This window comes from Paralichthys olivaceus, chromosome 17 (genome assembly GCF_024713975.1).
Source record: "Paralichthys olivaceus isolate ysfri-2021 chromosome 17, ASM2471397v2, whole genome shotgun sequence".
NCBI classification, from domain to species: domain Eukaryota; kingdom Metazoa; phylum Chordata; class Actinopteri; order Pleuronectiformes; family Paralichthyidae; genus Paralichthys; species Paralichthys olivaceus.
The window spans coordinates 17,509,206-17,528,335 of NC_091109.1; the positions used below are offsets into that span (position 1 = coordinate 17,509,206).

The 19,130-nt window shown below is 48.1% G+C and overlaps 1 protein-coding gene across 10 annotated transcripts in view; it reads right to left on the reverse strand.

Moving 5' to 3' along the window:
• Positions 1 to 19,130, reverse strand: part of LOC109647491 (histone-lysine N-methyltransferase 2C-like) — a 43,347-nt gene that overhangs the window by 19,466 nt on the left and 4,751 nt on the right. For 8 of the 10 annotated variants that reach the window (XM_069512128.1, XM_069512129.1, XM_069512127.1 and 5 more), the window contains exons 4-36: positions 18,397 to 19,018; positions 17,946 to 18,125; positions 17,814 to 17,836; positions 17,422 to 17,505; positions 17,232 to 17,341; positions 16,999 to 17,149; positions 16,480 to 16,651; positions 16,037 to 16,151; positions 15,792 to 15,955; positions 10,581 to 15,631; positions 9,345 to 10,483; positions 8,871 to 8,972; positions 7,465 to 7,587; positions 6,958 to 7,086; positions 6,768 to 6,869; positions 6,526 to 6,630; positions 6,228 to 6,409; positions 5,949 to 6,113; positions 5,693 to 5,802; positions 5,530 to 5,592; positions 5,054 to 5,156; positions 4,877 to 4,977; positions 4,392 to 4,520; positions 4,010 to 4,114; positions 3,786 to 3,910; positions 3,519 to 3,711; positions 3,273 to 3,350; positions 2,555 to 2,590; positions 1,476 to 1,619; positions 1,303 to 1,335; positions 1,103 to 1,216; positions 649 to 984; positions 375 to 448 (exon numbers count right to left, since the gene is read on the reverse strand). In XM_069512128.1, the coding sequence (XP_069368229.1) occupies positions 375 to 448; positions 649 to 984; positions 1,103 to 1,216; positions 1,303 to 1,335; positions 1,476 to 1,619; positions 2,555 to 2,590; positions 3,273 to 3,350; positions 3,519 to 3,711; positions 3,786 to 3,910; positions 4,010 to 4,114; positions 4,392 to 4,520; positions 4,877 to 4,977; positions 5,054 to 5,156; positions 5,530 to 5,592; positions 5,693 to 5,802; positions 5,949 to 6,113; positions 6,228 to 6,409; positions 6,526 to 6,630; positions 6,768 to 6,869; positions 6,958 to 7,086; positions 7,465 to 7,587; positions 8,871 to 8,972; positions 9,345 to 10,483; positions 10,581 to 15,631; positions 15,792 to 15,955; positions 16,037 to 16,151; positions 16,480 to 16,651; positions 16,999 to 17,149; positions 17,232 to 17,341; positions 17,422 to 17,505; positions 17,814 to 17,836; positions 17,946 to 18,125; positions 18,397 to 19,018 (10,463 nt within the window). The remainder of the gene's footprint in view (positions 1 to 374; positions 449 to 648; positions 985 to 1,102; positions 1,217 to 1,302; positions 1,336 to 1,475; positions 1,620 to 2,554; positions 2,591 to 3,272; positions 3,351 to 3,518; positions 3,712 to 3,785; positions 3,911 to 4,009; positions 4,115 to 4,391; positions 4,521 to 4,876; positions 4,978 to 5,053; positions 5,157 to 5,529; positions 5,593 to 5,692; positions 5,803 to 5,948; positions 6,114 to 6,227; positions 6,410 to 6,525; positions 6,631 to 6,767; positions 6,870 to 6,957; positions 7,087 to 7,464; positions 7,588 to 8,870; positions 8,973 to 9,344; positions 10,484 to 10,580; positions 15,632 to 15,791; positions 15,956 to 16,036; positions 16,152 to 16,479; positions 16,652 to 16,998; positions 17,150 to 17,231; positions 17,342 to 17,421; positions 17,506 to 17,813; positions 17,837 to 17,945; positions 18,126 to 18,396; positions 19,019 to 19,130) is intronic. The other 2 variants (XM_069512123.1, XM_069512126.1) reach the window with 2 other exon arrangements.

Below are 19,130 nucleotides of genomic sequence, written 5' to 3' on the forward strand. Positions count from 1 at the left end.
TCTAATAACTTGAGTTATAAATGTTGTGAGGACTTTGTTCAGAGTGAACCTCAGAGAGTCCCACAGTCAATGGCCAAGACCCCTGTGGTTGTCTTCAAGGATCATGTGAGTGATGACATAAAAAAATAAAGTACATTCAATGGTAAATGGTCTGTATTTATATAGCACTTCTCTTGTCTTGATGTCCACTCAAAACACTTTGCAGTACATTTTACTGCCATTCACCCATTCACACACAAAGTCACATGTCATACACTCATTTATAAATAATATATACATATAAAATAAACATGTTTATTATTGCATCAATTAAAATATATAGAATATCTCATGAAAACAAATCCCAGTAAATGATAAAATATCTACACACTCACCACAAAGGGTGCTCTGTCCTGAGAGCTGGCTTTTCTCCACAGCTTCGCAATCTGCTTGACTCTGGTAGACCAGTCTGACACACAGACACACACAGACACACACAATAAAGCAGTGATCACAAACAAAGTCATTGATGGTGATTTCAATTGTTATTATTTATACTGAACTGTTTTATGTGTTGTTGTTTTATATGTGTATATATGTGTGTATATGTGTGTGTGTGTATATATATATATATATATATAAATAAAACACACACACAAATATACATACCAGGATGCTGCTCCCTCAGCTGGGGGAAGTTAGTATTACAGTAGAGGACAGGGGCGACAGTAGCAAGCTCTCCCAGCGTTTCTTCTTTCTCCCACTTCAACATGCCCCTCTGAGCTGTCGACATCACATCCTGCGCGCCCTCTCCAGCTGACTGCTGATTGGTTGATGTCAGCACAGGGGCTGGGCCTGTGGATGCATTGAGGACAGGTCCTCCAGTGGGGGGCATCCTAAAGCCTGCTGGAGCCTGAGCACCGCTGGTCATCATGGGAGTGTTTAGAAAGTGAGGAGCAGCTCCCATCAGGCCATTCATCAGCGGCAGACGAGGGAACGGAGCAGCTGCTCAGAGACAGAGTGTGTTTGTTACTGTGACATCACTAATGATCAGTCTAAATACTGTAAAAACAACTGATGGACCAATAATGAAATTAATATCTAAGACAATCTGTGAGTGTACCTGGGTGGTGGGTGGGTGTCTTGCTCCCAGCAGCACTGTGTGTGTGTTGGTTGTTGCTGCTGTTTGGACTGAGAACAGCAGTGAACACCTCCTCCACGTCCTTCCCCTCCAGCTCTACACACACACACACACACACACATTAGTTTACTGTGCTCGTGGACAGTTTTCAGTTTTCAGTTGAGCATGAGTCTCAGTCTTACCTGGGATTTTGTAGAGTTTGTTGAGGATGGCGCCTGAAACAAAACAAAGACGTTACTGATCACGAACTGATTAATAAGTGATCAATAACTAATCAATACTCTCAAACTGTGTGTTCATTTTCTGCTGGATTTCTTCTACACACAATTTCTAAAACTTCTTTGGTTCCACTCACCATCAGTCACCATTTTGTCCAGCTCAGGACTCAAGATAGCATCCAGAGGTTCATCCTGCACTGCCCTCTGGCCTTGTCCACCGCTTCCTGTTGGCTCAGAGGTCAAAGACGAGTCGTCGGCCATGGAGCTGATGTCCAGTCCAGCTGAGAGAGAGACAGAGAGAAGAAGAGTCAGTGTTATCTGGAGGAGGAGAAGAAGAGTCAGTGTTATCTGGAGAAGAAAAGGAACAGTCAGTGTTATCTGGAGAAGAAGAAGGATCAGTGATTTCTGGAGAAGAAGAAGAGTCAGTGTTATCTGGAGGATAAGAAGAAGAGTCAGTGTTATCTGGAGAAGAACAGTCAGTGTTATCTGGAGAAGAAGAAGAAGAGTCAGTGATTTCTGGAGAAGAAGAAGGATCAGTGATTTCTGGAGAAGAAGAAGAGTCAGTGATTTCTGGAGAAGAAGAAGAAGAGTCAGTGTTATCTGGAGAAGAAAAGGAACAGTCAGTGTTATCTGGAGAAGAAGAAGGATCAGTGATTTCTGGAGAAGAAGAAGAGTCAGTGTTATCTGGAGGAGAAGAAGAGTCAGTGTTATCTGGAGAAGAAGAAGGATCAGTGATTTCTGGAGAAGAAGAAGAGTCAGTGTTATCTGGAGGAGAAGAAGAGTCAGTGTTATCTGGAGAAGAAGAAGAAGAGTCAGTGTTATCTGGAGAAGAAAAGGAACAGTCAGTGTTATCTGGAGAAGAAGAAGGATCAGTGATTTCTGGAGAAGAAGAAGAGTCAGTGTTATCTGGAGGATAAGAAGAAGAGTCAGTGTTATCTGGAGAAGAAGAAGGATCAGTGATTTCTGGAGAAGAAGAAGGGTCAGTGATTTCTGGAGAAGAAGAAGAAGAGTCAGTGTTATCTGGAGGAGAAGAAGAAGAGTCAGTGTTATCTGGAGAAGAACAGTCAGTGTTATCTGGAGAAGAAAAGGAACAGTCAGTGTTATCTGGAGAAGAAGAAGGATCAGTGATTTCTGGAGAAGAAGAAGAGTCAGTGATTTCTGGAGAAGAAGAAGAGTCAGTGTTATCTGGAGGAGAAGAAGAGTCATCATGTCTTACCAAATGGAGAGGGGGAGCGCTCCACCTGGAACTGACCTGAAAACAAATACAGAGTTATATTTTTTAAATACTTTTAAGTGCAGCCTGCAACACTTCACTCTCCTGCCATGTGGCGTCAGGATTTAGTTGTCCAGCAGTCGCGCCCTCTGTTGACCAGCTGACAAATATCACAGAACTATCTTTACTGCTAATAAGGATCAGTTTTAAAGTCAAGACTTTTTTAAACATACAGTAGACTTTAAATTTGTGGTCGGTTGATTAAAATAGTTTCTGTTTGGAAATTTGCTGTGACGTGTTGGAAGATGTGAGTCATCTCAGCAGCGTTCATGCTCATCATCCTGTGGACAACACTGTGATGTTTCTGTTGGGACTGAAACAGAAAAACTTCTGGGAGATTAAGTTAAATGTTTACATTAAAATCTAACATCAAGTCTGAAGGTGCAGCTTCAGCTCCTCGTATCTACAAATAAATACATTTCAATAAATGTCAGTAAATATAGAAACAAATGAAGTGTGTGGCCTGTGTCATAGCTAGTTCAACTTTTTAATCTCATCTCACTTATTATCTCAGCTGCTGGTGTTAGAAAACACTCTGCTGGAAATATTCCACTCCTGAGTTCAACACCGTGTTGAGAAAGATGAAATGTCATTCCACTTTTCATAAAACATCACATGACGAAAGGAAACAGCGTGACTGTGGAGCTATGGTGACGTGTACCTGTGTGTCCTGTAGCCAGGATGTGAGGGTCAGTGCTGAGGACATCAGACAGATCCACTAGAGCTTCCTCTGAAATGGCTGGATGGTAACACACACACACCACACACACACACACACACCCACACACACCCACACACACCCACACACACACACCCACACACACCCACACACACACAAATGATGAACGAACCGCTGATAAATTGACTGAAAAGAGAAAGTAACTTTGTGAACAAAAAAAAAACTCACACAGTGTTCCTTGTTTATTGTTGGTTGCCATGGCACCAGCTAAAACTGTGGTGGGGGAGGGGCCATGTATACCAGGGGCAGGGCTTTTAATTTTACCCACTGCTGCTCCCAACTGGCTGCCTGCTGTCTCTGGCCCCGCCCTCCTGTCCACCTGCCGGCTCCGGTCCAGAAGATCCCGACCAAAGAACGCTTCCTGGACGAGAGGGAGAGCCAATCAGTACCCTGGGATTTACTGTGTGATTGTGTGTGTGTGAGAATGTGCATTACCTGGAGATACGATGGAAAAGCCTCCTCCAGCTTCGTCTTCTTCTTCCTGTACCTCTTCTTCGCCTTCTCCATTGCCTGGTCAGCAGCAGATGCCATCTCCATGACAACATCAGCATCCAACAGGCCTGATGGGAACATACATCATTAATGTTTTAATTGCGTGTTGTTGGTCTGTGTTTGTGACATCAACCTGAACTTGTTATGGAGGCAGGGGCGTGTCTCACCTTCGTCTCGGCTCAACCTTGTCTCTGTTGAATCTTTTCTGCACAGTTTGATTCTGCTGGGACCGGCCTTCCCTCCACGCTGACGCACCATGAACCCCCCAATACCTGGGTCACAGAGAGAAGGGTAGAGATAAAGACAGGAAGCTCTATGTGAGCTGGACGGCTCTACTTCCTGTTGTTTGTCATGTTTATCGTCAGTGGGAAAATCCGACTACTGGGATGCAATTTCCAACCTATTCCCTGCTGTCCCAGAAAAGCAAGATTAAAACTGTAAAATATGTCACGTCTCATAATTCGTTTAACCACTTCCTTTACGTCCTCGCTGTCATGGACATTATCTGTGATTTAACACTTTAACCCCAGTTATCGGTCAGCTCCTCACCAGGCCTGTACGGTTTCCTCTTCCTCTTCTTGTTGCCGTCGATAACTTCAGGCTCCTTGGTGACGTCATTGTCACGGGCATGATCTCGCTCGGGGCTGGAGTCAGATTTCATTTCACACTCCAAGTCACCTGAAGATCACACACACACCACCACGTCAACCAGGAAATCGCTGCATCAGCAAATCACAAACAGACATTCCTGCTGGATTATCTCTCGTGTTTACCTCGACATCCTCCCGACCATGGAGAGAGACTAAAAACATAAAACCATGATGACTTCACTTTGCTGTGTCTGATGAGCTTGTAAACATCCGATCATCCAGCTGGACTCGCAAACGCTGCCTCATTGTTATCTTAATGTCTAAATTTCCATGAATAGATGATATGAACCACCTGACTGTTGTTCTGTGAACCTGCATCATCTCAGTGACAGGCCCAACAAGTACAAAAAGACAAATTTGTGTTTCATGTGAGTGACGTCTGACCTCTGTGATCAAGCTCAGTAGGGTGGTCGGGGTCTAGTGGGGTCTGGAGGACAGAGACACTGTTCTGGTTGATGATCCTCAGCTTCAGTTTGGGTTTACACCTACAGACAGGAAACAACTGATCAGTGTGATGACTCATCACAAAGACCAGCAAGAACATGAGGGCAGCGACTTTACCTGCGATACCGGCGCGGTGACGTCAGAGGTTCAACCAGAGACTGGAGGTGAGACAGACCCGACTCTGTGAGACAAACTCCGTCCTGAGTGTAGGTCTTTGTTTCTACACACAAATGATAATAAGTATTTGTATATAATGATATCAATGAATAACATTAACATGCAATATTAAAGGATATGGAATATTAAATACAGGGTTAATGCTACACAATAAACAGAGCTTCAGTATATATTGTAGTGATAAGAGCTGACGACGGTGTCAGGTGATGTAAACATGATCACATGATCACTTCCTGTCTGTCTGCTCCACCTCTCACCTGAAGAATGAGGAGGGTTTGAAGCTGTTGTGAACGAGTCTGAGCAGAAAACCTGCTGCTGAGTTGTTCAGCTTTGAAACACGAAGTCTGGAGAAACTCTGGATTCTACCTGGAGCTCATGTCTGAAAATGGTAAAGGTGAACGAGCAGCGTTTCTCACCTGGTTCTCTCATCCTGGAGACAATCTGAGCCATGAAGGGAGAATCAAAACTGTCTGAGCACCCTGAGACAGACACACACACACACACACATACAGTGTTATGCCTACACAGTATGAGCTTGATTGAAGAACTTCAACCCAAATATGAGATTCGTGTTTTTACCGTACGAGCTGCGACCATGTGACCTGCACAGCGAACAGTCGAAACCTTCATCAGCAGCGACCTCCACCTCATCCTCAGTGGTCAGACCCTGACACACAGCATGGACCCACCTGTGCAAGCGCACACACACAGGACGGATGGTCATGTCAATGGGTTACGGTAATGAGTTATTTAGCCTGCACCCACACTGATATGTTTTTGTTTGAAACTCATCACTGTCACTATGGTTACGCCTGGCATTGTGGGTATATGTTACCTGTCACACTGCTGACACTGCAGTATGAGGTCATCCTGTGTGTAGTGTCTCTGACAGAGCGGACAGCGGCTCAGACTGGAACATGGTCCACAGCGACTGTAGTTACTCTGCCAATCGCAGTGCAGCCCAGGGGAGGCAGAGCCACACTGAACACACCACACACACCTGACGACGAAACACACTATGCTGTTAGAGAGAAGAACAGACACACAGACAGGAGAGGGACAGGAGACAGGTGGACAAACAGAGGACAGACAGATGACGGACAGGTGAACGCACCACTTGCATTTCCAGGCTCCTTTAGGTACCGTGTGGAGGGGCGGGTCTAGACAGTAGGTGTGATAGCTGATGTCACAGTCGTCACATAACAACAGTCGTGCAGGGTCGCTGGCCTCGCCACAGGCCTCACACACCGTACACTCCAGACAGCGCCACCCTTTGGTCAGGACCACCCGCGTAACCTGAACACAGAATAATCTGATTACAGACTTTCTAGAGACAGAACTCATATTAAAAATCAATCAATCACTGATCAGTATTGATTGATGAACAGTTATCAGTGTGTGCGTGTACTGACCTTGACGTTGACACAGTAGGGATGATAACACTGTCCACACTGAGAGCAGGACAACAGTCGGCCTTCAGCACCCTGACCAAAACTACCACACACCACACACATGTCCTGTCCACACACACACAGACACACACACACACACACACACACACAACACACAACACACACAACACACGTCAGATTGTTCCATGTTTTACTTTTGAAAGTATCACACGTTGATTCCAGGTGAGTCCAGGTGAGAATACCTGTCTGAGAGTGAAGTGGTCGGAGGTAGAGAACATCACCACCGTGTTGTGCATCGAGTTCTCCTCTTCCTCCTTTGGCTGGAACGGTTCCACGTACCCATACTGACACACAGAGAACAGTAATCAGTATCTGCTGCTGATCAGATGTTGGACTGTGTGTATGTGTGTGCGTGTATGTGTGTGTTCTTACTCCTGGTGACACAGTCAGACTGTCCTGAGTCTTCAGTCTGCTCCTTCCTCTTCCTCCTCCTCCTCCTCTTCCTCCTCCAACACCTCCTCCTCTGGACCTCCTCCTGCTGGGAAACCCTGAGCCACGCCCCTGAGTAACATCAAAACACTTAAATTACTTTAATGTCACATTAAAGTAAAGTGACATTTGTGACAAACATTTGTTAGAAAGTACTGATAATGCAATGATATCAGCAGGGACCCCCTCCCTGACCTGGAAAAAAATTCAAGAACTTTTGTCTATCAACGTCCCAAATGTTCAGTTCCCAAATGTCCCAAACTGACTTTAGTTCCCAAACTTATTTCACAGCACTGTTTCTGCTGTGAGGTCCATGTTTAACCTGATGTAACGTCCCCTGGTGGTTTTGGGGGGAAGGATTAATGAACCCTAACAGTTTGTTGGGGGGGGGTTAATGAGTAAACACAGCATTAGTTTTAAGCCTATCAGAATTAGGGTGCGTTTCTTTACCACTCTCATGCTCCAGAGGGGGGAGTCCGGTGGTTGGGGCTTAGGGCTGTCCCACCCTCCCTCCCCTGTGGAATCCTGGGAGGATGAGGGGGGGCTCACCACCCTGCGACTACTCCACGAACCCTGAGTTAGGGAGGAGGAGGAGGGAAGTGGTTGAGGTGAAGGAGGCCAAAGAAAAAGGGGGGGGACAAAATGCAGTTACATAAATGCCACAGTCACGAAACAAAACATCAAACTGAAAGAAAACCTAAAAATCTGGCAAAACTAAGACAATGAGACGATGTTACCATGACAACATGCAACCTGTCAATCAATATGGAGTACACAAACGCACACACACACAGCATGGTGTCATATGAATAGGTTAAATCACTTTTCCTTTATATTTGTGTGTGTGTGAGAATTAATTATGCAACATTAGTGAGGATGAGGAGGAACATAATCTGTGTGGGTGGGGCTACTCTGCGATACCCCCCTGGTGATGTCACAGCGGCCGTCAGCTGAACCTGACACTGAACTTAGCAAGATGACAAGAATGACGATGAAAACAAGAACCACTCACTCAACCACTCAACTGACTGAATCATTTTATTTAACACTAAATCTATAATATCTATAAAAATCTAAATAGTTGCTTTGAACCATGACATCATGTTCTTATCGTGGAGCTGCTGTGGATCGTTCCAGTCTCTGATGAGGACCAGGGTCTTCAGAGACCCACAAGATCCTTTGAGATCCTCTGAGGAGTTTCTGAAAGATCTAGATTCTCCTCAGAGGATGAACCTTTGTCAGCTGCTGGAGCTTCAACAGAACCAACCTGACCCGTAGGAGTAAAGTACTCACAGTACCACAGACTGTCTACATGTACTTCACTTACTGATACTGATGTACTGGGAGTGTTAGCGGAGGAGAACCACACATACTTTAGAACTTTGAACTTTTAAGTAGCTTCATCCTGTGAAATTATTTTATTAAATACTAAAAATGAAGGCCACATCCTGGGATTCAACATTTCTCATCAAGAGGTTTCTTCACTTCACTTCCACTCTTCACTTCCAGTCTTGTTAGTAAACAACAGATTCAGATCTCATGGCCTTCTTCACACTCGTTATTATATTGTGTCCACGTAATATATTTTAACCAAATGCCACCAGGGGGCGTTGTAACTTGATCCTCGTTGTGAAACACGAGGCCGTCAAACAAACTGTCCATGTCTGTGATTGGTCATATGCAGTAAGCCACGCACATTTTAATGTGCATGTGAAAACCTGAGTTAACTTAACGAGTTGATAACCAGCGTCATGTGACCACTTAGCCTGACTGTGTGCGTTCAATCGAGCCAGATTATAGAAAAATATCCTGAATGTGTCGAGCTAGCTTCACAGTACAGGTCAAAGGTCACATACCGGTTTGACCCTGGCTCGGCCAGGGGAGAACTTCCTCTTAGAGATGGCCGGTTTCCCCATTCCAATTTTAGGAGTGAGGGGGAGCACAGTGATGGGAGGAGCCTGGGGTAAAAAAAAAACACACACAAGGTCAGTTAATAGGAGGACAACGCAGGAGGGAGACGTCATTAGGAGGAGGAAAAAAGAAGGATATGACAGTAGGAGGAGGACACGGGAAGGAGACATCAGTAGGAGGAGGAGGAAACAGGAAGGAGACATCAGTAGGAGAGGAAACGTCAGTAGGAGGAGGAAACAGGAAGGAGATGTCATTAGGAGGAAACAGGAAGGAGATGTCATTAGGAGGAAACAGGAAGGAGAAGTCAGCAGGAGGAGGAACCAGGAAGGAGACGTCAGCAGGAGGAGGAAACAGGAAGGACACCTCAGTAAGAGGAGGAAACAGAAATAGATGGTGACCGGTGTGTTTTGTAGAGTTACCTGGGACAGAGGTGGAGACTCTCTGGCAGAGGGGGGGGACCTGGGAGAAGGTGAGGGTGGGGAGAGAGGAGGTGGGGTGATGAGATCTCTCCTGGGAGAGGTTTCGGGGGAGGCCTCAGTTGAGAAGGGAGACTGTCTGAGACGGATGGAGAGGTCATCTAAAGGTCTGGAGGAGGAGGGAGGAAACCTGAGAGTCCCCCGTCGGGGGGAGGGAGGCGGGCTGGGGGAGGAGAGGTGTAGGAGGGAGGGGGGAGGAGTTGATGAGGTCATCAGCTCCATCACGTCCTTGTCAAAGGAGGAGTCCAGCTCTAGCACAGGGCTCACTGGCTCCTCCTCTTCCACATCTGATTGGTCCACTAGCTTGGCGCCCTCCCTCTCCTCTTCATCCATCCTATCCATATCTCCCTCTTCTTTCTCCTCCTCATCCTGCCTCTCCCTCATTGGCTGTTGCCCAGCAACCACCTCAGGAGCAGCTGTCCGGACTGATTCAGGCTGGGGCATTTCAGAAGGCTCCTCCTCTCTCACTGAAGGCTCAGCAAGTGACTGGTGCTTATCTTTGGTGGGTTCTGTTGCCTCGGCAACAATTTTGACTTGGCTCTGTGATTGACTGAAAACCTTTTCATTCTCAAGCCCCGCCTCTGCTGCTGTTCCAGTCTCGTCTTCTCCTTGACTGGTTTGCTTCCCTTTCTGGGGGAGGTCCTCCAGAGGAGGAGAGGGAGGACATGAAGTGCAGGGGAAGCAGGAGGGGGGTAAGGCAGTGCTGGGAAGGGAGTCATCAAGAGGTCCGGCTCTAGGAGGAGATAGTGGTGCAAGGAGGGGGAAGGCAGAAGGTGAGGATGCAGAGTGGTGGGCTGTCTGCAGTTGGGGTGAGACAGAGTGTGGAGGAAGGGGGTGGAAAGGAGCTGGCTGAGGGAGTGAGGGGGAGGAGACAGCCGTGTTAGGAGGAAACTGCTCCTGATCATCTTCCTCCTCTGACACCTCAACAGGCTCTTCTGGTATCTCCTTTGTTATCTGATGAGACGCCACCTCCTCCACCACTTCCTGCACTTCGTCCACCTCCTCCTGCTGTGGAGCTTCACTGTCTTTCTCCTCCTCTTCAGTCTTTTTCTCCACCTTATGCTTCTCAACCATGCTGATGTCTGAAGAAACAAAAACATGTATAAACTCAGCACGTTTAAGATGATGCAACAGACTCTGACACACACACAAAAACGTCTTAGTGTCCCTGACACTCACCCTCAGTGGCTGCAGAATTCCTCTCTGTTTCTGTGTCTTGCTGCAGGCTGGAACCAAACCTAACTTCCTGTTTTCCAGGACCAGTGTCAGACTGAACAGGGCTAACAGGACCAGGACAAAGGCTTTTTTCACACTGCAACGGACTAGCAAGAGTAGGGCTAACCGGAGTGGGACCAGGGCAAGCCTCACACCTCATAGTGGCATCGGGAACAGGACTGGGACTAATTACTGGCTGTACAGGACTGACAGGACCAGGACTTGGGGAGGTCGGTGTATAACCTAAATCCACGGGACCACAAACAGGACTTTTAACTAGGCTACTGTGCACAGCGCTGTCTTGAGTGAGTGGCGCAGGAGAGGAATATGTCTGCGCAGGACTGAACTGTGAGGGGGCAGGGGATGGGGGACTAGCAGGTGTTTCACTAGTGTGACTAGTGTTAGGCATTGCAGTGGTATCCTGAGTGGGGCTAGAATAGACATGGCTGGCACTAGCCTGAATTGAAGTAACATCAACAGAAGGGGGCGCTCCTTGATACAAGGGCCTTACCAAGGCAGTTTTTCGTTGGTTTTCAGGAGCTGACCTGTCAGGGTCTGGGTGAGGACTAACTGGGAACTGGTTAACCTGGCTCAGACTAGCCTGGTTGAAGCTAGCAGCAGGTAAATCATCAAGTAGGGAACTGGAAGGTTCTGGACTCATCTGCATGATTCTGCCTGAGGACTCGGAAACAGGATCACGGTGAAATGCACTCGGAAGAACAGAGCTCTGTACTATAGAACTGGCCAAGGTGTCCATATCAGGATTCGAGCCAACAATAGAGGGCCTCAGATGAGCCGTAAGGCCAGAATTGGTTCCAGTGTCGAGAGATGGGCTATGATTTGGGCTACCTGCAGGGCTATGATAGGTTTCACTGGCCTGAGCTCGCCTGTAAGGTGGGCTAACACAAGCAACAGAAGTACGTGCAGGGCTGCTGTATGAGAAGTTAGTTAATGAGGGACTCTGCCTTTTGAGAGGACCTGAGTTGACACAATCAGAGGTGCTCTGTGTGTGAATAGGACTAGCTTGACCAGCAGGTCTAGACCTAGGTGGACTGTGGATGATGCCAACATCTATTATGCTAGCTAGGTGAGGACCTGTCTGGCCACTGCAGTCTGAGGTAATGTTGCTCAGACTTTGGTCAGTAGCTGAGCTAGTACCAGTCACCATACAGTGTGGAGGACTAAAGCTAGCAGGAGTAGTCTGTGAAGAACTGCAGGTAGATTGGACATGTAAGGGACTTGACTGAAAAGAATGTGTGGGTCTTTGGCTCATTTGATTCTGTGTGAGCTCCGAAAAACTACAAACACTATCTCTCTCTTGAGCATCTATGGTGCCCATAGGACTGTAGCTACTGTTTGTGTCTGTGTGGACTGGGTCAGTATTAGTAGCATTTGTAAGAGCTTGACTGCCGGGAGTGGAGTCAAGATAACCAGCTTCTGACTGAATAAGTAGAGTTGGGTGGTTGACAGATACTTCAATCTCTTCATCCTGACAAGCCGGGGGGTGGACGGGTGCAGCCAATATGGCTGAGGGGTTACTTTTGGAAACTAAAGGGCTGACGTGGGCAGGGTTCGTCTCAATTTGCATGGAGCAAGCACAAGCCTGAATAGAGCTAGCAGGGCTAGTAGGCATTTCACTCGTTTGTGTAGGGCTAGCACTAGCTTGGAAAGAACTAGCTGACCTAGCTTGGATATGTATGGGGCTAGCTTTACCTTCCATGCAGCCTGAGAGTCTGTCATGAGAAGGCCTCTGATGAATGTGGCTAGCTGGGTGAGGATTTTCCTCAGTTTCACCAGCACAAGGTGAAAAAGTTAGGCTACTGTGTTCTGCTGAAGTGCTAATGTGAACAAGGCTTTCTGGTGCAGGGACATGGGTGGGGCTGGACTGGTCAGGGCTACACATGCTACTTGGAACAGGGCTAAGCTGGTTTGGAAGTTGGCCATCTGTGCAATGGCCATCAGTGGGAACAGTGGACAGTTCGTAGTTGGAGCTTCCTTCCGGTGTTTGGCCATTAATGTTTGAACTCAGCTGGGTAGGGCTATGCTCCAAAGACTTAAATCCTGTTGTATTGGTTTCAGTGGATTCGTCAGTGATTTTCGACTGTACAGTACGCAGAGAGGGAAGCAGGGTAAGCTGAAAAGGACTAAGAGGCAGTACAGAGTGGGCTTTTACTGGGCTAGCAGGCTGCGACAGACTACACTGTGTGGGTCTAAGTGGGGACAGTGATGGGCTACAAGGAGCTGAAATGGACCTCGATAATGTATGTCGTATACCTGTCTGGGTCAACCTACAGTAGACTGGTGAAGGGTCCTGGTTCAGTGTAGAAATGTCCCGTGCAGTCCCACTTTGCAGATGAGTAGGGTTGCATAATCCAGGGCTCTCCTGGTCCAGTGTAGATTCAGCATCCTGTATGGGACTATGTGGAGTTGAGGCTCCAACTTGTGCAGGACTATGTGACATAGAACTATGCCATCTTTGAGGGGGGCTGTGCTGAGGCAGGTTGATGATGATGTTTGTAGGACTAAATGGTCTATGGCGCTGTGTCTGTGTGGAAATCTGAAGTGGAGGGCTGTGCTGTGGAGGACTATGCCCTTCCTGGTACTGACTGTTTGGTGGAGGGCTGTGCATAAGTTCACAAGGAAGGGGACTACCCCATGTTGGACTCTGCTGAGACACTGTGGCTGGAGGCTGCTCCTCTGTAGAATTCAGGGTAGGGCTAGTGGAGGGGCAACTGTGCTGTCGAGGACTATCCTGGGCCTGGGTAGAAGTCATACGGGCAGGGCTTTGTTGCAGTTGAACCGGACCAGGTTGGGGTTGTGTAGTTCCTTTTTGAAGTTCTGTTGGACCACAATAAGCCTGTGTAGGGCTTTGTTGAAGCAATGCTATACCACAGGGAGGTTCTGCAGTATCATGGCAAAATTGCAACCTTGTTTCAAGCTCTGTTGCACCAGGATGAGAGGGCAGTTCAATTACTTGGTGCTCTGTTTGATTAGAATGAGATGATGTCTGAATTTGTAGAGAATTTCTTGGACAAGCAGGTGCAGGACTTTCTTGGAGCTCTGAAGGATCAGGGTGAGCAGGTGCAGGACTTTCCTGGAGCTCTGAAGGATCAGAGTTAGCAGGTGCAGGACTTGCTTGGAGCTCTGAACTATCAGGTTGAGTAGGTTTAGGACTTTCTTGGAGCTCTGAAGGATCAGGGTGAGCAGGTGCAGGACTTTCCTGGAGCTCTGAAGGATCAGGGTTAGCAGGTGCAGGACTTGCTTGGAGCTCTGAACTATCAGGTTGAGTAGGTTTAGGACTTTCTTGGAGCTCTGAAGGATCAGGGTGAGCAGGTGCAGGACTTTCCTGGAGCTCTGAAGGATCAGGGTTAGCAGGTGCAGGACTTGCTTGGAGCTCTGAACTATCAGGTTGAGTAGGTTTAGGACTTTCTTGGAGCTCTGAAGGATCAGGGTGAGTAGGTGCAGGACTTGCTTGGAGCTCTGAACTATCAGGGAGAGTAGGTGCAGGACTTTCTAGAAGCTCTGAAGAATCAGGCTTAGCAGGTGCAGGACTTTCTTGGAGCTCTGAAGGATCAGGGTGAGTATGTGCAGGACTTTCTTGGAGATCTGAAATATTAGGGTGAATAGGTGCAGGACTTTCTTGGAGCTCTGAAATATCAGGGGGCATAGGTCCAGGACTTTCTAGGGGCTCTGAAGTACCAGGGTAAATAGGTGTAGGACTTTCTTGGAGCTCTAAAGTATCAGGGGGCATAGGTCCAGGACTTTCTAGGGGCTCTGAAGTACCAGAGTGAGTAGGTGCAGGGCTTTCTTTGAGCTCTGAAGGATCAGGGTGAGCAGGTGCAGGGTTTTCTTGGAGCTCTGAAGGATCAGAGTGAGCAGGTGCAGGGCTTTCTTGGAGCTCTGAAGGATCAGGGTGAGCAGGTGCAGGGCTTTCTTGGAGCTCTGAAGGATCAGGGTGAGCAGGTGCAGGGCTTTCTTGGAGCTCTGAAGGATCAGGGTGAGCAGGTGCAGGGCTTTCTTGGAGCTCTGAAGGATCAGGGTGAGTAGGTGCAGTACTTTCTTGGAGCTCTGAAGGATCAGCGTTAGCAGGTGCAGGACTTACTTGGAGCTCTGAAGGATCAGGGTGAGTAGGTGCAGGACTTTCTTTGAGCTCTGAAGGATCAGGGTGAGTAGGTGCAGGACTTTCTTGGAGCTCTGAAGGATCAGGGTGAGTAGGTGCAGGACTTTCTTGGAGCTCTGAAGGATCAGGGTGAGTAGGTGCAGGACTTTCTTGGAGCTCTGAAGTATCAGGGTTAGCAGGTGCAGGACTTGCTTGGAGCTCTGAAGGATCAGGGTGAGTAGGTGCAGGACTTTCTTTGAGCTCTGAAGGATCAGGGTTAGCAGGTGCAGGACTCTGTTGGGTATTGGGTGGATCAGGGTGGCTAGGGGTAGGACTTTCTTTGAGCACTGAAGGATAAGGGTGAGTAGGTGCAGGACTTTCTTGGAGCTCAGATGAGTCAGGGTAAGCAGGTGTAGAAATTTGTTGGAGCTCCGATGGATCAGTATGAGTAGGTGCAAGACCTTCTTGGAGCTCCGATGGGTCAGGGTGAGTAGATGCAGGACTTTGTTGGAGCTCTGAAGTATCAGGTTCAGTAGGTTCAGGAAGTTCTGATGAATTGGGATTAGTAGGTGAAGGACTTTGCAATGCTGATGGGTCAGGGCAAGATAATGTAAGACTTTGCAGTAATGGTGTGCACATGGTTTTGGTAGGACTCTGTGGTGGCTCTAAGCAGTCAAGCTGGACTGGGCTATGAGTGGAAGGACTCATGGGTGGATCCTGGTTGCAGATTGGTGGCTGAGAAATGCTAATAGGTGATGCCTGTGTGGAACTGATGGGCAGGGCTGGAGTAGGACTGAGTGGGATTAGACTGTTTGGAATTATATCCTCCTCCTGATGCCTGCAGGTGGAGCAGATGTAACTTTCAGACCCTGCCCTGCCCTCCCCAGTCTGGACAATACACTCTGTATGGACACACCTGTAACACAACATGGAAATAAAATATTTATTTTAGCTCAATTTTAATCATCAATCAAAGAAAATGTGCCTCAGTAGCACAAGTTAGGGCCGTACAGGTGAGTGAAGTAGTTACAGGAAGTGTTAACTTTTCAAATAATTGTGTGTGTGTCTGTGTATACCTATAGCAGCAGGTACAGGTGAGGTACTCCTCAGGTGTGTAAAGGTCAGGCGTGTGGCCACAGAGAGGGCAGGGCAGGGCTGGGTCACATGACTCGCACAAAAACGGGTGATTGGCCCACTGACCTGATGACATCACACCACAGTGACGGCAGATTCTGCAATTCTGGAAAAAATAGAGGTTCTGATATCAAATGGGTCCGAAGATCAATACTGACACCTTTGTGTGTGTGTTGGTTTATCTTACCTTGCAGCTCCAGCTAGTGCTCGGTGTGTGATCCAGAGGTGGTGTGAGACAGTGTTTGTGATAAGCTTTATCACAGCGCTCACACACCAGCAACACACCATTATCGCCTTGCAACCTAACACAGGGTGGGGGTTGGGGGGGTACAGGGTTTATAGTATGTTGTTGTTTATATCTCACTGAAACCTTAAAGGACTTTCTTCAAATTTGGTTCAAATCATTCACTTTGACTCAGAGATAAATTTATTATGTTTTGGTGTCAAAGGTCAAGGCCACTGTGACCTCACTTATTCGTCCATAACTCATAAATTCATAGGCTAATCATGAAAAAACAGATGTATATCTACCAAGATAAAATGATTAAGTGATGACATTTTATACTCAGAAGGTTAAAGGTCACCTTCACTGTGACATCATGAGTCTGGACAGAACTGATGGTGTGTTACCTGCAGCTCTGACACACTCGACACTCAGGACAATGCCAGCCGACCCGGCACAGGTGGGAGGGGACCAGAGGGGGATCCAGGCAGCTGCCGTGGTAACAGTTACCACAGCAGCAACACATCAACAGACCGCTGACATCACCGGAACCCAAACACGACACACACTGCGAAGAGACTGGAGAGAGAAAAGTTGGGATTTTGTAAAAATATAACCATTTCCTCCTGAGCAGCTGATGATGACCAGCAGGTGGAGCTGATGCTCTAGTCGCTGCTGTTACACCACCAAAGAAGAAGAGGAGCTCAAAAGAGCTGCAAGTGATGCTGGGTAATGTTGGTTTACCGTCAGGGGACTCTGAACAGTAAGTAACTTTCATTTCCATCCACATCAGCTTGTCTCCTCATGCCAACTGTCGACCAATCACACTCTACCAAACCTCATGTCACTGGTCACAGTGGTGTCATCACACACCAGCTTTTTTTCCACAAACAACAGTGTGTGTCTGTCTTGTGCACCGTGTGTACCTGTTTGTCTGTGTCTGGTACACAGTGTGTGTCTCTCGTTCCAGTCCTGATGAGCCCCAGCAGCAGCAGCACAGGGGAAGTGGTAGCTCCGCCCACAGTTTGTTTCCCGACAACGCAGCGACGCCCCGAGCCGACGGCAGAACGCACACACCTGGATAGGTGAGAGAGGAGGAGGGGCTTAATGAGGCTGTTTTCCTCTTTGTTGTGCAGATATTGATCAGATAGAAAATGACCTGAGTGCTTCCTGAGTCGATGGCTTTGTCCACATAGAGCAGTGATTGGCCCTCGCCTCGACACACCCCCTCTGACCAAGCTGCACACTGCAGGTGAGCACAGCACTGACCTGTGTACACACACACACAGGTTTGCAAAACGAAACACACTCACAGGTGGAGAAGATGAGGAGCCTGTAACTTTCTGTACCTGTGGGGTCGAACAGTGATTGGACGTTGATGTCATGTGGAAGGCCGATGGGTCCAAGCTGCTCCACAAACTCTGAGGAAGACTCTGAAACAACAACACATCAACACAACGTGAGCCACTGACATCACTGCAGCAGTCACAGGTCATTTCACATATCTACACAACATACTTATGATGTCACACACCTATGACATCATATGCTATCTGAACTGACTGGTAACATGCTCCTCACTTTAACTCCATCACGTCAATGTTTCGCTCGTAGTATTTTCTGTAACTAAGCAACCAACTCCAAGGTTGACAGTCTGCTTCCTGTTTATACTACATGACCAGTCTACATGAATGGTCATGTGACATCTGTTTTCAGGTGTTTATAATATGAATGTACTCACCACCCTGCTCCGGACTGCTGCACCTACATACACACAAACACGCACACACAAATTATTATGGGAATGTCAATTCTTATGTAGGTGGTGTGACTTTAGTTTTAAAGTATATGAACAGGAAGTGAGGTTACTCACATGGGCGGGGCCTGGCTGCCACGGTAGCAATGGTCGTGGCAGTCGCTGTCACGGTCAGAGGACGCGCGGCGGTTTAGGATGTGGAGGGGGATGTAGCCAGGCGTTGGGCCGAACACCACCAGGCGGCCCTGGCCCAGAGGAGGCTTGTCGTAATGGTAACAGAAGGCACACTGCTTCAGACTGTTGGGCAAGAGACAACGTTTACACAGGGAGAGAGAGAGTGTGTTCAGAGCTCCCCAGTCTTCCCCATCGGCATGCCGAAGTGTCCTTGGGCAAGATGCTGAACACTGAATTGCCCCTCATAGAACCAAAAGGTGCTGCTAATAGTTGCACTGTATGAATGTGTGTGAATGGGTGAATGGCAAACTGTAAAGAGCTTTGAGTGACATCAAGACTAGAAAAGATCATAAATACAAACGGTTTACTCACAGACACACACACACCGTCTCACCATTTTTTGCTGTGTCCCAGGCTGGGGTTGGGCGAGCCCCCAGAGTCCTCTGAAAGAGAGCGTTGGAACATCAGGGACAGCGAGTCATCATCCTCCAGCTGGGGACAGGGGGACACTGGGAGATTGGAGCAGAGACTTGGAGCTGGACTCTGCTCCATGGGACTAACCCCAGGACTGGCCCCGCCCCCCTCTGTCTCCGTGGAAACCCTGCAGGGACTGCAGTCCACCTCTATGGGGGCGGGGCCTGGACTTGGGCCAGGCCAGTCCTCTTCCACCAGATCAGGAGCTGGTCTGGGTGTTGAGGTGGGGCTCTGAACCGGACTGTGGTCCAGGGACAGGGAAGTGGGCAGGGGGCTGAGTCGAGGTTCTTCCCTAGGACTGGGAGCTGGTCCAGGACTGTAGGTCGGGAGATTAGCAGGAGGACCAGGGCTGGTTCTGTCCTCATCAGTACAGTGAGCTGGTTCTGGGCTGGAGACTGGGATTGTGGGGTCAGGATCAGGTGGATCAGGGTCCAGCTTAGACTCTGGACTAAACCTTTCTTGGCTTGGTTCAGGGTCGGGGTCAGGGTTAGATTTCCTCCTGGAGGTGGATCGACGGCGTCCTGTGGTCTTCTCCATCACCTCTGTGAACCACAAATACAAACATGAACCACAGAACCGCAACATGAAACCGGGTCATGCAGTCCCGTCACAGGTGCAGTCTGTGTCACACATGTAATGAAGGTGTGTTTGATT